Here is a 13,759-nt window from a genome sequence, read left to right as displayed (position 1 = left end):
CCACATAGGAATCTGAAAGGGTGGGTGAGGACCTAATCCCCCAAACCACAATTCCAAATATTGAAATCACCAAATGTCAGAATCCCTAATGTCTAAAATTCCCAAAGTCCAAAATCTCACATACAACTCTAGAAAAACTAATTTAACTTATTCTTTAGGCGAGGGAGGGGTGTGGCTCACCCACTTTGAATGTAACAGTTCCTGGTCCAACACCCATCTCTGAAAATAAAAAAGAACAAAACAACCCCCCCCAAAACAAACTAACAAACAGAAAAGCCTCTTAAAGCTATTTCCACCTTTAAAGGAAGATTCGGAAAACATTACAACACAATACATAACTTACAAAACTACTTCAAAACACAAAGCTGGAAAATAATATACACAAATCACAGCTGTAAAGATACAAGTTAAGATCCATAAAAACAATATTCCCAAATGAATACATCAAAAAGAAAATTATAGAAACAAATAGCATTGCTTGGTAGCTGTGAGCTTCAGTTTTATAAGTGTTTGTCTGAAATGAAAGTGATGAACAGCCAAATCCTTTGAAAATGGTTAAATATTACAGTGTGTCACCACCAGATATATAGTCACCCAAAGAACTAAGATATTGAGAAATGTTATCTTTAATAAATGCAGATGTATAAAAAGGAAATATCTTTTTACTGAGCAAGTTTTAACATTTTTATATACATGCACAAAGCCAGAGGTAGTATAACAGATTCTCAACATGTCAAATTTGCAAGAGTTCCATAAGATTAAAAACAAAACAAAACAAAAACGAAAAACTACTTTGGAAGTCTTCAAGTAATTTATAAGCCCAGTATTGGAAGCTATGGGAAGATGCACTCAAATATGTTCAAACCATGCCCTGTGAGCCGTACCACTTTGTGGGAGCCTGTTGTGACTCCATCTTGTGCCTTGATTCCGTCTTGACAAGGTTAATTCAACCTTGTTTTCATTCCTTCAAGGTCAAACACCAGTATATTTGGCCTAAAGTATAGTTTGCTATATGTCTTCCTTAGATAGCAGGATGTTTGGCTAAGGGTGTATAACTGTTGTACGTTTTGTTCTTTAAGACCTAATAACAGGATGCTTGGCTTAGGACATAGGTATTAGATGTTTTGAGTATTAAGCAATTGTTCTTTGTATCATGGAGAAGATGTCTTGTCCTCCCCTTTGGCATGGGGTGTAAAAAGGCTTTAAAAAATAAACTTGGGACAAATCTAGTATTCACTGGAATGTCCTCCAGACTGTATTCTGCATCTCTGTCTTTTCTTCAGTATCTTAATTTTCTACCTGCCATTTCTCAATCCATACTCCTCCTTTCAAGCGTGGACCAGGCTAGCCAGGCGGGAACTGATAGATGGTGTCGGGTGTTGAGGCTTGAACACAATAATGAAGTGATGGACACCACAATTGTAAGGCGAAAAGTGAGCGCTCAAGAAAAGTGAAGTGTAGGTGCAGTGAGGAACTTGGGAGTGAAATTTTGCAAATGGATTTGTAACTATGAGACAAAAAGATAGCGCACAGCCATTTTCAATTGTCCATTTAAGTTTAACAGTGAAAAGCTGATTAAGGATAACGACGCATCGTGAAAACCTTCAGAAGGGAAGGAGAATGTTTTGTGGACCTTGTGTGTGTGTGTGTGTGTGTGTGTGTCTGTCTGTCTGTCTGTCTGTCTGTCAGTTTTGGAGTTGTTAGTTTTCAGGATTAGTGATTTTTGATTGAGACAGCATGACCAAAAATCTCACAGAATTTTGGGACCTAGTGAGACAGGATTGTGCATTCACCTGAGGATGGTTTGACACTGAGGGGAGCCGAGCAGGGGAATCCTCTCCCTGTTTGCTGCAACCAGCAGAGCAACCCGGCCTTCTAAGTGACGCTTCTCAGGCCGAAGGGGGTACAGAACCTTGACAGGCTGAGCTGCAGGAGGGCCATATAGCCAGTTTGCTGGTGTTGCTCCAACACGCTGACCAGCCTCAGTGCTCCCGGCCCCATGGTCCCCTTGCCTGATAGTATCCCACGAGCCATGGGGGACACCACTTTGTACTGAGCTGCCTCCTGTTGTATTTGCTGGTTCTCTGCCTCCGAGCCCAGTCCTTGCCTAATTTTGCACAGCATGTGAGGGAGCAGAGCCTGGTGACAGATCAGCTCAGTCACCACCTCATCCTGACCTACCAGCATGCGCAGGTCCTGGCCAACAAGGACATCAACACCGTGGCCGAGGACGGAGACCCCTTCACAAAGCTCATTATGGAGACAGATACATGTGGGAGCAGAGTACGAGTCCGCGGAGCTGAGATGGGTCTCTGTGTCGGCACAATTACGTGGGGGAAGCTAATAGCCAAGAGCAATGGCAAAGGAAAGAACTGCGTGTTCATGGCGAGGGTACTGGAGAGCAGCTACCTGGCGCTGCAAAATGTCAGGCTGGTACATGGCCTTTCCCGGCGAGGGCCAGCTCCACAAGGGCTCCAGGGCAACCAGCACCAGCACAAGGTGCACTTCATGGAGCGGCTGCTTCAGGGCCACAGTACAACGGAGCAGAGTCTACACTTTGAGTTCCTAGACTACCTGCGCCTTTCTGCTGGGCCTAATGACCGCTAGAGGCCCGGAGGTTCGGTGCAGACCAGCCGGAGGACGCTGCAGGGATCCACACTAGCATCAGGCACATGGATCACACAAAAAGTAAGGATTGTATCCTGGAGCCACTTTCCCGCCATAAAGTCCAGGTGGCTCCATTGTTTTAGAAGGACCTCCATCTTTATTTGCTGGCATGCTTCCAAATCTCACCATAAAGGACTGAACTTCTGAAAATGCAAGCCACCCCAATTGAATGTTTCCTTTATAAGAGTTGTTGTGGTCATGGTGTCTCTTCACAGCAACAGAAACCCTAACTAAGACAGTATTTATATAAACAACCACATAACTTCATACTTCCCTTCAGAGAATCAAATCCTGCAGTTCTATCAAGATTTATCACAGGGGAGTGGCAAGACGTAATGGGTGAATACTGGAAGAGTCAGGTGTTGGGAAATCTTCACTAGTCCATTTTCCATCAAGTCCTGAGAAATTCCTCATTGACTATGGGCTGCTCAGTAGATGTCAGATTTCATGACTACAAAGAAGAAACCCCAGAAGATCTACTATCTAGAAATATAGGATATTTGGGGCAGTGCCAGCATACAAAAACCATTGCTGTATAAATGGTGTGGTTTCTAGTACATGACATAACAAAGAAGTTATCCTCAAACTCATGATGCTGGAAACTCTCAAAAGGGACACAGGCAATGCAAGTGATTAAGGGGGCAATGATGGAGACAGTTTGCTGGTGGCAGGGACTAACCTGGATCAGATTCATGAAACCAAGCACCTTGAAGTTCTAACTAGGACATCTTTCTTGGCTGAAGCCTTCAATGTAGAGACTGATGTAGGTTGTACAAATCAGTGCACATAGCTGCAGGTTCTTCCAATGATGTCAAACTCAACATATTTAAAAACCATACTTATCTATCAGCACGCACATGCCACAGCATGCATGGGGGGGGGGGGGGTCAATGGTCAACTGTGAGAGTAGCTTCTTCCCTACCAGGGATCAAACTCAACTTGTCAGGTATGCCCACAAGTACCTTTACCTAATGAGCCACCATGTCAGTCACTATAAAAAGACTAATTTTATTTATGTATTGATTTTTTAAAAGTCTATGTGTGTGTCTGTTCAGCAGGTTTTCCTGAGAAGGTCAAAGAGAAGAGATAATCTCTAAGAGAAGATAATCAGATTCCAAGTGTTCCTGATCAAAAAACAGTAAGACGGATTTCAAAAAAAAAACAAAACAGGCCAGGACAGGCACTTAACAACCTTCACTATGACAGAATTGCACTCATCCTCCGTATGAGTGATTGCACCATGGCAGTTTTCACGGCTTTCCTCTTGCGGGTCAAATCATTAACGTGCCGGTCTTTGGAGGAACACATATTACAATGCTACCCTCCAGCCTCCGCCTCCCAAGGTAAAATGAAAGGAATGACAATGCCTTCACACCTGCTCTGCCCTGTGCTTTTCTGCCCCTTCTCAAAGATTAAGCAAAAGTCTTGTGGATGAGAGATAATGTCAAAATGATTTGGCAAGCCAGCAGTGACAGGGGACGCTAGAGAAAACAAAAAGAGCCATGTGAGGTAAAAATTGCTACCATGGAACTTAATCCTGCTACCAGGTAGCCAGGCAAAACCATACCTCAAAGTGCCCACTTCTCAGACAGGTTTGAAAAGCAAAGAAAGAGCAGCCGCACTTGTCACTGTGGCCTCCTCTTTAGTCACCCAAACAAATCAGTACTGCTCGTGTCTCCTCGGCTCCTTTTCATATTCTAAACTTCTTAGTGCTTTCACACCTCCATTCCTATATATGTATGGCAACCCCATTTCTAGAAGGTACCTTAGAAATGTCTCCTTTTACCTTAAGCATTTTTTTTTGGCATTAGGAGCTAACCTAGGCCACACCCCCACTATTTCTAGAGACAGAGTATAGCTTTGAACTGGCTATGATGCGAGGGCTAGTTTAAAGCTCCTGGTTCCCTTGCCTCAGCCTCCTGTGTACTGGGATTATAGGCGTTCATTACTACGGGGCAGCTATGCTTGTTTTGTGGTACTGAGATTGAACTGAGACTCTGAGATGCTAGTGTGGTACCACTTAGCTATACTGCCAGCCCTTGCTCCATCTTAAAACCAGCCCCTTTCCCATAAAAAAGAAGCTACTCCCTCCCTCTCAAGCCAGCTGTATGTAACCGTCTGCTGTCCAAAATTAACACAGAGAAACTCAAGAAAAGGGGGGCTCTTAAGAATTCAATCCCCCCCAAAATGAGAGTAACATAAAAAAACGTGGCTTGACTACTGTGAAAAGCACTCTGACAGTTCCTCAAAAAGCTAAATATGGAATTAGCATATAAATCAGCAATGCTGCTCCTAGGCACACATCAGATTAACAAAAGTTTATGTCTACACAAAAACTTGCATATAAACGCTCTCGAAAACACAATTTCCAAAACAGAAAAGATCCAAGCGTTCATCAACTGAAGAATGGAGAAATGAAATGTGATATATGTGTACAAGGGAGTATTACACAATGGGCTATCATACAATGCTATGGAGGACAACAGGGTGCTGCACAATGGAATGCTGCCTGCCAGTGTGAGAACAAAACACTGATGTACGTTATAACAGGCCAAATCTGGGAACAGACCAAGTGACACAGACCAACTGGAGAATACTGTAAGATTCCATTTTTGAAAAAATATCCAGAGTGGGTAGCCTGGTAGCACACAATTTTAGTCCCAGCACTCAGTAGGCAATGACAGTAAGTTGGAGGACACCTTGGTCTGCACAGTTAGTTCCAGGCCAGCCAGGGCTACATAATGGGATCCTGTTTCAAAAATTTAAAAAACAAACAAACAAACAAAAAAACCTGGAACAGTCAAACTGATGGAGGCAGAAGGCACATTGGCGTTTACCTATGGACAGCAGGGATAAGATAACAAAGTGCCAGGCTGTTTTTGTGATTACAGTGACAGTCACACAAGTTTAAATCCATTCAAGTATATTTTAAGTATTCTTTTCATGGGTCAGTTGTATGGTATATCTATCACTGTATCGATAAACTTTTTGAAAATCTCTATTTCAGCCTAGGCAGAGGGGCGGTTTAGCCAGCCCTGCCAGACACAATTCATTTACTTTTTTGCCTTTTATTTGTTGTCTCTAATCTCTTCTGGGGCAGATCTGCTTTCTTGTCACTGGCAGTTTTAAGTCTACTCTGTTTCTTTAAATCTCCTGTCTGTGACATCTGGGAAACCAGCATAGGACTGTCCCAGTCCCCTGAACATGGGTGTCACTTAGGAGGCCTGGGAAATCTATGGGGCCTCTGGTAGTGGATCAGTATTTATCCCTAGTATACTAATGGACTTTGGAAGCCCATTCCACATAGAGGGATACTCTCTCAGCCTGGACACATGAGGGGAGGGCCTAGGCCCTGCTCCAAATATATGACAGACTTTGAAGATCCCCCATGGAAGGCCTCACCCTCCATGGGGAATAGAAAGGGGATGGGATAAGGGGTTGGTAGGGGGCAGAGAGGAGAAGAGGGAGAGGGAACTGGGAGTGACATGTAAAACAAGCTTGCTTCTAGTTTAAATTTTTTTAAAAGGGACAAAAATCCTACCCCCCTCCAAAAAAATCTCCTGTCTGTTTGCTACAACGTGCAAATCAGAGATTACACTCTGGTTCTCCCTTTTTACTTTTATCCAGTCCTGTTTGATATACCTGCTTGTCTCTGTAAATGTGATTTAAATTTAACTTTATATATATATATAAATGTAACTCTATGCAGCTTAAATTCAACTATGCTAAGTCTCAAATATTTCTAAATTGTTATTTATCTTTAAATGATGGTAAACATTTAAAGGTATAAGGGTCTATTTCAACTTAACGAGATATTTATACCACCCAGTCCTTCCTATAAGCTGTTTACAAAGGTAAAGCTTCTATTACAAAAGGGGATTTTTCTCTACTTCTTTGTCCTTTACAGGCATAAATCTAACCTAATAAGTTAAAACCAGTTACAGTCAGGCTGGAGGGCTCTAGTTAAAACATCCCTCCACAGCCTCTCAGCTTCAATTCAGTTCTCCAGACAGATACCACACTAATCTGTAGCCATACAAATTAATTACAGGGAAAAAGCCTTAAGTATCCACCTATGTGCTTAAGGCAAGTAACTAAAGACAAATTTTGTCTGCTGAGATATACTAAACAGACAGACAGCCCTCAAATGCTCAGAGATCTAGAGAACATAGCATTTAAAATGTTTTATTAAAAAGCTTTTTATAACAGAGAGACAGGCCAGCCGCTGGCCCCACCCCATTTCCTCCAAGAAAACTGATGGGCACTGAAGAAACTCCACCCACAAAAGTGGTAACACTAGTTACTGAGTAATCCTGCCTTTGACCTCAACTGCTGCAAAGGACTCCTCAGACCACGGACAAGAGGAATCGACTTTCTCCACATTGCTTATGCCAACAGTAGGCAAGTCTTCCTATGACTCCTAATCCACAGGTCCCATGCTATCAGCAGAAGGCGGGTCTCCTTAAAACCTTTGCTCACAACAACTAGGGAGGACCTTGGGGGTGGCTGTCCATGAGACCAGCTAACAAGTCTCTCTTATTCTCTAATAATCCAGGTAAATTTTATCCTTCCCAAGAACTCTGATGCTTTTGATGACTGGTAGCTTTGCCAGCTTAAAGCAACAGCCAAAGCTCCAACTGTCACAAAACAGGTTTCAGGAACAGGTATTTTAGTGTTTATCTATGTGAAGACAGGAAAGTGTGAGGTGTATGAAGGTCTGAGAATGGAAAGTCTAAGATGACAGCGTAAGGTGTCAGGATTAAAGTTTATGTAAGAACATAAAAGCTTGAGATGTATAAATCTAAAAATGTTTATAACAAACTAACTTAAAGTATACAAATGCAAGTTACCAGATTTCTCTCTGTCTCACTATGCTACTCTACTGTTCATCTTCTTAACATTAAAGTTCTGATAGGCTACTAACCCAACTCTGACAGGGTACTAAACAACATGCTATACCACTATATGATAACTGCAAGGTCAAAATTAAAGTCTTTTTCATTGTCCTAAAGATATCTGTCAATTGTAAAAATGTTAAAGCATTCAGCCAAGTCACTTATAACATAAATATGCTGCTGATATATCTAATACTTATGTTTTCACAAACTCAAAGGATTCTTGTAAGTTCGAGGGAGCTGAACTGGACCCATCCAAACTGGTCAGATTCACTCCAAATAAATATTATTCAACCTTTCCCTGGTCCCGGGACTCCCTTCCCTCATCTTGGGATTCCCTCAGGAAGCCCTCCCTCATCTTATAATCCTCCTCTCAAGTACCAGGACCATAAGAAAAATTTTTTTCCTAAACTGAACTTTGTACTCTGCTCTGCCAACATCTTGCCAGGTCTAAGAGGTGCCAGAGTTCCATATAGCCTGAATTGCGAGGAAACAATCAGCTACCCCAAGTTATGGCAGCACCCCAGCTTTCTCACGTCCCCCAAAGATGGTCAATTTCCGCCCCCCCCATCAGCAGGAAGTAGTCTTGAGAACTAGATGTACGTATTTCCTAACCTGCCATGCCTAACTCCTCACCTTTATAATAATAAGTAAAGGTGAAAATGTAAAGATTCAGGCATTTTGCTGACCTGCCCCTGTCACCTGGCAGAATGCTCTCAGGCAGTACTCTGGTCAGCCCAGGGTTTCATGAGTACTAGCCTGCATGCAGGTGCAAAGGACCCCTTTAAAAGACAGACCCGCACCTACTTAAGCTCTGTTACCCTCTTCTTTTCTTGATTCGCCTCCATGTCTCTCTCTCCTTTTTCTCTCTCTCCCTTCATCTCTCTGTCTTCTCCCCCTCTTGCTCTCCCCGCCTTTAATAAACTCCATGGTTAATGTAAAAAAAATTCTATTTCAATAATCTTTCCCATTGTTATCTCTGGACTAGGACAAGGCTCAAAGTTTCCTTTTTGGGGAGGGAGGTACAGGATAATGAAACCAGAGATTATTCCTGAAGAGCTATGCACCCTCCCTTTTCTTTTTTTTAGCAGTGTATTTCTTTATTTTATGTGTATGGTTGTTTCTACCTGCATGTTTGCCTGTGTATGCCTGGTGCCTGTGAAAGCCAGAAGAGGGCATTAGATGCCCTTAAACTGGAGTTACAGATGGCTGTGAGCCACTACATGGGTTCTGGGAACCAAACCCAGGTTCTCTGAAAGAGCAATCGATGCTCTTAACCACTGAGCCATCTCTCTAGCCTTAGGCCTCTCTTTTAATGTCTTCCCTTGTCCATACGGTGACACAGCCAACGCTTCATTCAAGCAAGTGCTGCATAATCTACAATGCCTCAACGCACCCAAACTTGCACAGACGCTGTTTGCCATCTTAGATCCCTATACTACAGCAGTAACAACAGGCCCCCACCACCAGCATCACTTCCAGCTCCTTACCTTCCTTCCGTTGGTGACAGCTCCTTTAAGTCTTCCAAGCCAGGCTTTACATTCAGTAGCTTCTTGTAGAGAGCCAATGGGAAGTGGAGATCAACCACCGTGGAGTTGTAGATAGCCAGTCCACAGGCTATGCCAATCAAGTGAAACCAGCTGCGCTCTACAAAACACTTTCAGGGTGCACGAAAGGGTATTAGGAAGAAATCACGTTGGAAGACCTTCGAATACTCTACTACCTACTCAAAATGCTCCGGTGTATTACAATCAAGCCCACATTTATATTTACACTCTTGACGCAGAGAAAGTTCCCTGATCAAAGTTTGCTGCCATTAACAGATGCAGTGCAAAGCCAAGCTTGTGACCTCTTCTGATGGTATAGAAAGAGTCTCCTATTCTCTCCAGCACGGCTCTTCAGAAACCATTCTGTGACGATGCAACTGTTCTGTTCTGCAGCACCCGATTGTAGCCACTGGCTACGTGTGTCTACTAAGCACATTGAGTGAATCTTTACTAGTGAATTTTAATTTAAACCATCAGATGAGATGCAAATAGCTACAACCATTGAGGACAATGAAACTCTACAGAGAAAACTCTAGGAGCCAAAAGTTCTGAAATTATGGGTTGGACGAAATAAGAGCCCCTCAAATGTTGGAGATCTAACCAGGGTATGCATGCTAGATTTGTGCGCTACCATGGAGCCACACCCCCAACTCTAGCATGGCATCTAACACTTAGCTCTCCTATTGAATTTTTTTTAAGTAAAAGTCTATGTGTACATATTCAGACACAAACTACCATCATTAAAAAGAATACATATGTGACTACCAATGCCCAACACAATATAAAACCAATTTCTTTTCTCTCTCTTTTTAAATTTTCACTAAAGCCTTTGGATAGAATTTCTTAGCTGTAAAGGATGATCCTATTATGCGTCATAATCCTGTTAGGATCATCCCATCATCCCCATTTCACTCTGTATTTAGTTCCAGAGCAGTCAGCCTATCCTGTGCTGCTTGTCTGTGTTGTTGAAACTTGGTCCAGCCAGCACTATAGAGTTGTCCAGACAATGGATACCAAAGCTCAGGTCATATTTGATACCCAATTCAATGTGTTCCTGGGTCTTTGTGATGATGAATATTGATTGCTAACCTGGCTGGAATAAACTTAGAGACATACCTCAGGGTGGGGTTATAAGGGCATTTCTAGGAAGGATTAGCTGAGAGCAAAGACCCTTCCTCCTTTCAGAGTTCTGCAGGGAAAGCAATGTGGTCTCGCTCTGTCCTGTTGAATATGCCTATTGTTTCTGCTGCTAACACCAAACTCCAGCTTTTTTGGGTTCAACTATAAACTAAAAAGCAGTGGTCCCCAGGAATCCCCCAGGCCTTCCCACCAAACTTGAACTGCTGAGCACCCAGTCTCAAGGACTGAGTAGTTGTTCCTGCAAACAGACACCCACTGTTGACTACCTAGTCTAATACACCTTTTACATAATACATATTCACCTAGTTGGTTCCGGTCCTCTAGAGAACCCCAACTCACGCAATCCCCATGCCAAAGTTCCCCGTATCCGAGGGCTGCTTTTTCCCAACTCAGTCTCAGCCATCTGCACTCCAGGATTTCTTCTGTCCTGGCCCACAGACCACACAGTAGGTGGTATATTTTCCTTTATCTCAGCGCTCAAAGAACCTACTAATACATCTAGCATTGGAAAACACTAGGGTCTGGCCTGTGGGCTGCTCTACCACCTGAGCTGAGCAGGTCAGTGTGCATTCACTTCCCAGACACGGGGAGCTCCACGTGCGTTCCCCTTTCTCACCTTCATCCTTTGCTATGTCAGAGAAGAGGAAGAGCTAAACTAATCTCTTAAAATTATTTATTTTGTTATGTGTGATGGAGGATGTTCTGTATGTATGCTTCTCTTATTGGCTGATGAGTAAAACATTGACTGGTCAGTAGCCAGGCAGAAAGCATAGGCGGGGCTACCAGACAAGGAGACTTCTGGGGAGAGGAAGAAGAGAATGAGCCGCCGAGGCGCCTGGTAGTGACTGGGAAGATAGGAAACACTGGGGTTCTCTGGTAAGATAAGACCATGTATTAATACATGGATTAATAGTTAAGGGAGAGCTCGCCAGTAAGGAGCCTAAGCCATCGGCCAAACAGTTTCTAATTAATAAAAGTCTCTGTGTATTTATTGGGGCCTGAAGGGTGGCAGGACCAGGCAGAGCAGAATCTCTTATCTACATACGTGCATGGGTGTTTTGCCTGTATGCATTTCTCTGTCTACGAGCATGCTTGGTGCCTGAGGAAGCCAGAGAGAGCATCCCCTAGAAGTGGAGTTACAGATGGTTGTGAGGCATCATCTGCATGTCTGGAATCAAACCCAGATCCTAGGTAAGAGCACTCAGTGCTTTTAACCACTGAACCATCTCTCCAGCCCCTATAACTATTTTTTTTTTAATCACACTGTTTCTTTTGCCCTTTGTGGATACTATAGCTTGGATTTTACCTAATAGAAACAGCACTGGAGTTCATGGCTGACAAAATGTACGAGTCTTGAAAGCAGGTCCAGCCAGAAGGCTGGCTATGTTAGGCACTTTAAAGGTTAATTTTGCAATGTTACAAACCAAGGGGCTAGTCTGACAACAAACAGAAAGTTTAGTGCAAACAGTATACTTAATTGTGATGCTATGAACTTACTGTATCTGAAAACCACAAGAGCTGTGAGTCTTGATAGTAGGTAAACATCCCATAAATGGGATTTAAAAGTTCTTTCAACAGCAAAAGAAAGAATTCCTTTGTAACACCACCAGCATCTACTGCTTCTTCCCCATCAAAGATCACCTCAAAACATGAAAACAGAACAGATACATCAGGGAAAGCAATGGCCAGCCAAAGACTCAGCTATGTTACCATGCAAGAACCCCTGTCTGAATAACTGAGCGAAAGCAGGGGCTATGTGTAATGATACCCAGAAGTTCTGGGGAGAACAACCACACAGACCACAGATTATGAGGGCTTTTAGTAGTCTTCTTTGTGTGGTTCCGTTAGTTGAACAGGAACCACACACACCGGAAGCGAGTGCTCAGCAAGTCCTCTTTCACTGGGACACGCACAAGTGAGTCATGTGCTCCCCACTCAGCTACACTTCCAGTCCTTGTTACACTTAACTCTGAGATAAAATCTATCCAAGTTGTCAGGAATGGCTGTGTGCTTCCCATTCACCTACTCCAGCCTCCTGATTAGCTGGGATTAGAGTTGTGCATATGTGTCCTTATTAGGGCATTTTGGAGATGGTAACAATGTGAGATAATCAGTTCAATCTGTTGCAGACTATGGTTCTGAAACCAGCACTTGTGAGACGACTTGCAACAGGGATGGAAGTCATTTAATTTTAAACAACTTCAAATAATTTGCTATCTATGCCTCAGGATACCTGCTATAGACCAAGTTTCATAGAGTCTGGAGCATAGGAAGCAGTCTTGTGCACTAATGCACAGTCTCTTGGAAGGGATACTTTATCATAATTACATATTGCTAAACTAGCCTATACTTGTAGGCCAACAGCTTCATAGATGACTTCCCACCTATTCACCTCTCCGTTTCTCATTTACCTTCTGTCTCTTAAATCCTGGACATCCTAATCTTCCTACGTGAAGTCTAAATGCTGTGTTTTGTCAAAGTGACATCTCATATGACTGTTTTCGATAGTCTAGAGCAGGTGCACTACAGACAGCAGAAGCAGAGCCCAAGAACCTCTCCACAACCCAACAGCATTTGATTTGCTGTTCCAATGAGAGCTTCTTTCTAGTGACTTAACAAAAGGAGGTGATTGAATTCTTGTAAGAAGCTTGAAAGCAGTGACGAGTGGCTGCCCTCTGTATCTGTGCACTATCTCTGCTGCTATATACTCATGAAGGTACGAGGAGGACCCTGAAGGGGCTCACTTTGAGAGGCTTCTTCAGGTCGATGTCAGAATGAATGCTCAGCTCTCTCAGGGCATCTCCAACAAGGTGGTTCCTGCGGACATGAAGGACCAGGAAGGGGCTTCTGGCCAGCAGAGGCTCCAAGGTGAGAAGCATGAAGACATTCTGCAGGTTGGCTCCGTTCACTGCCACCTGGAACAGAACAACCGGACCATTCTGAGAACAGCGCACAGCCTGGAGAATCTCTGAACCAGAAACAGCCGACTGCATTTCCATCTTGCCTTTTCTCTAAAACCTTTTTTTGCTACTTATACTTACAAACCACATAAATCTTTCTAATATGGACTCAAGAAGGTTAGCTGAAATAAGTCAGGCAGTGGTTGCACACGCCTTTAATCCCAGAACTTGGGAGGCAGTGGCAGGCAAATCTCTGTGAATTCCAGGATAGCCAAGGCTACACAGAGAAACCCTGTCTTGAAAAACCAAAAGAAAAAAAAAGGGTGAGCTGAAATAAATTCTGAGTCATATGTTCAAAATAACGAGGTCCTGTAAAGTGATTTCAACTCATTAAGAATAAAGTAACAGCCTGCTTGAAGAATCATGGCAAAGTACATCAACACACAATTCTCAAAATTGCAAAAAAGAAACCAACAGTCATTGAGAAAAGTGTGCATTTCATAGAAAAGCTGCAGCTCAACAATACAATATCCATATTCATATGAAAGCAGATATACACACAGACATAAAACTGGAGAATGATAAAAAGAAATGGAGAGAAAGAAAGACA

At 43.0% G+C, this 13,759-nt stretch overlaps 2 protein-coding genes across 4 annotated transcripts in view; one reads left to right on the top strand and one right to left on the bottom strand.

Moving 5' to 3' along the window:
• The window catches only part of Herc3 (HECT and RLD domain containing E3 ubiquitin protein ligase 3), a 105,893-nt gene that overhangs the window by 29,678 nt on the left and 62,456 nt on the right, over positions 1 to 13,759 (bottom strand). For all 3 annotated transcript variants that reach the window (XM_040737215.1, XM_040737214.1, XM_040737216.1), the window contains 3 exons: positions 12,994 to 13,164; positions 11,747 to 11,890; positions 9,053 to 9,219 (listed from right to left, as the gene is read on the bottom strand). In XM_040737215.1, the coding sequence (XP_040593149.1) occupies positions 9,053 to 9,219; positions 11,747 to 11,890; positions 12,994 to 13,164 (482 nt within the window). The remainder of the gene's footprint in view (positions 1 to 9,052; positions 9,220 to 11,746; positions 11,891 to 12,993; positions 13,165 to 13,759) is intronic.
• Positions 1,407 to 2,607, top strand: LOC106021596 (fibroblast growth factor 8-like). Its single transcript, XM_040738512.1, has 2 exons — positions 1,407 to 1,433; positions 2,020 to 2,607. Exons 1-2 carry the CDS (start codon positions 1,407 to 1,409, stop codon positions 2,605 to 2,607), a joined length of 615 nt encoding a protein of 204 aa, XP_040594446.1.

Source organism: Mesocricetus auratus, unplaced genomic scaffold (genome assembly GCF_017639785.1).
Source record: "Mesocricetus auratus isolate SY011 unplaced genomic scaffold, BCM_Maur_2.0 Super-Scaffold_100676, whole genome shotgun sequence".
In the NCBI taxonomy this organism is placed as follows: domain Eukaryota; kingdom Metazoa; phylum Chordata; class Mammalia; order Rodentia; family Cricetidae; genus Mesocricetus; species Mesocricetus auratus.
The sequence above is the reverse complement of the archived record's forward strand: the minus strand, read 5'-3'. Positions and strand labels throughout refer to the sequence as shown.

What these genes read in the sequence shown, in the direction of transcription:
- LOC106021596 (XM_040738512.1), top strand. Translation starts at nt 1,407, where the DNA reads ATGGACACCACAATTGTAAGGCGAAAA. An exon ending in CCACAATTGTAAGGCGAAAA is followed by an intron (nt 1,434 to 2,019) that starts GTGAGCGCTCAA and finishes CTTGCCTGATAG; the next exon opens with TATCCCACGAGCCATGGGGG.